The 2,279-nt window shown below is 50.1% G+C and overlaps 1 protein-coding gene across 1 annotated transcript in view; it reads right to left on the minus strand.

Annotated features, from left to right (window-relative positions):
- Window positions 1–941, minus strand: part of LOC119357656 (extensin-1-like) — a 1,786-nt gene extending 845 nt beyond the window's left edge. The window contains exon 1 of the mRNA XM_037624529.1: window positions 48–941. Coding sequence (XP_037480426.1) covers window positions 48–941 — 894 coding nt within the window. The remainder of the gene's footprint in view (window positions 1–47) is intronic.
- Window positions 942–2,279: the final 1,338 nt, after the last annotated feature.

A 2,279-nucleotide genomic window follows, 5' to 3' on the forward strand; every position in this document is an offset into this window, starting at 1 on the left:
TACATCGGCGGAGGCCCCATGTCGACGCTGGCGGTGGCGTTTGGTGCCTGGCGCTGGAAGACCGGTGGCTGCCAGCCCTCCTGCTGCTGTAGCGGCACCTGATACATCGGCGGATGCCCCATGTCGACGCTGCCGGTGACGTATGGCGCCTGGGGCTGGAAGGCCGGTGGCTGCCCGCCGGCCTGCTGCTGCGGCGGCGCTTGATACATCGGCGGAGGCCCCATGTCGGCGCTGCCAGCGGCGTATGGCGCCTGGGGCTGGAAGACCGGTTGCTGCCCGCCCGCCTGCTGCGGCGGCGGCGCTTGATACATCAGTGGAGGCCCCATGTCGGCGCTGCCGGCGACGTATGGCTCCTGGGGCTGGAAGACCGGTGGCTGCCCGCCCGCCTGCTGCTGCGGCGGCGCTTGATACATCGGCGGAGGCCCCATGTCGGCGCTGCCGGTGATGTATGGCGCTTGGGACTGGAAGACCGGCGGCTGCGAGTTGCTTTTAGCGATGCGCTCGACGAGGCTCTTGTGGATCTCCCCCGGCTTACAACCAACCCTGGCGACCTCCTCGGCGCTGAGGTTGCCACCGAGCATGGCCTTGTGCAGGAGGGCCCTGATGTTGCGGTCCTCACGCTCGCTCTGGAGCTTGTTGGCCTGATGCTGGAGCTTGGCGAGGCACTTGGTGAGGAACTCCTCCTGGCTCGTCGTCTTCTTGAACTGCGGCATGTTCGGCATGGCCTTGTATCGATTCAACATAGCCACCGCCTCAGCATGGGACGGGTAAACATCCGGCTCCGACGCGCCCTCGTCATACACCAGCACGCAGGCCTTGGTGTTGCACAGGATGCCCAACTCGCCCACCTTCTTCATCAGGTAGTTGCGGCGCGTCTCGTAGGTACGGCGACGGATGGAGTCCTCGCCGATGTACCGGAGGGGCACCTTCTTGCGAACCATTGCCGGTCAAAGGGTAAAACTACCAGAGGAAAAGGGAAGTCGCTAGTTTTTGGCGAGTTGAAAGCAAGGGAGAAGGCGTGGATTTATAGGGGAGGATCGGCCAGGATGAGCATGTTGTAGCCTTCCGGCCTTCACTGTTATCATCTCTAACTTTGGCATCCATTTACAGCCTTTCACTCTCTACGTAGATATGCATGGTAGTGCTAGCTAGCCCATTAATGCGTCCTAAAACTATAGAATTTCTTTATAATTGCAAATTTGCTCTGAGTCGATCGAGAATTTTTTTTTGGGTGAAGAAACCATTCGGTGATCGTATAATAAGTCATAGAACATGCATGTATATATGCTTTTTAGCTACATATTGCAAAATTAATTGTGCATTTAATGTTTTCTAAAGTTAGATTGGTATTCAAACATGTACAGCGTCCCATCACCGCGTTAAGAAAGTATCAATAAATAAGGTACTACAAAAATTATCTCATGATGCGGTGGTTACCAAAAATTACAAATCTACTAAGATATACAAGCAATTAAACCACAATTCATATGCACTGTGTGGATAAGTTCTGCCAGTTTTTGCAACACATGTATCCAATGTTATTCCATATATACAGCAGGTTGGACGGCTACCGTTTCTTGATGACCTAGTGGTACGTAGTCATTGTATTCACCAACGCATGCTTACTTCCAGACTTAGTTATGTAGTCCAAGTAAGTAATCACTTCCAGTCATGCACTAGTGCTGGTACTGCTTCAACGACATCTACGCCTCCAACAACAAGTGTGCTCGCTCAACAATGACCATATATAGCATTGATATGAACTAGTACATTTACCCTAATTCTCCATGCTCCACATGACACTCAAAATCTCATTTAGGTGCATCATCTAACTACTGATAATAAACTATTATGAAAATTTACCCTGCCTTCTTTTTTGTCAAGGATCATGCCACGAGGAGGGTAATTCAACGAAGTAGATGTGAAGGAGATTTGTAGCCCCTCAAGCTATAGTCATATTCTTCATCCAAACAAGACTACATGTGTCCAAGCTTACGTCCACAAAATGACATCATCATTTAGATCATCCTTTTTCAATATGGACAATTGTGTCCTTCAAAATAATAAGCTTCCATGGTCAAGTGAGTCATATAGCGAGCCACGGTATGCTCGTAAGAAAGCAAAGAGTCGTCATCTTGGTTATCCTAAATATGTAAGTGTGTCCACGTCACCAAGTTTGTTTCATTTCTGATGTTAGGGGACCAACACATTCTTCCGTTATTGGTCATCACACATACTATTTGAGCGTTATTGATGACTACAGTAAGTATGCATGGAAT

This window comes from Triticum dicoccoides, chromosome 2A, assembly GCF_002162155.2.
Source record: "Triticum dicoccoides isolate Atlit2015 ecotype Zavitan chromosome 2A, WEW_v2.0, whole genome shotgun sequence".
In the NCBI taxonomy this organism is placed as follows: domain Eukaryota; kingdom Viridiplantae; phylum Streptophyta; class Magnoliopsida; order Poales; family Poaceae; genus Triticum; species Triticum dicoccoides.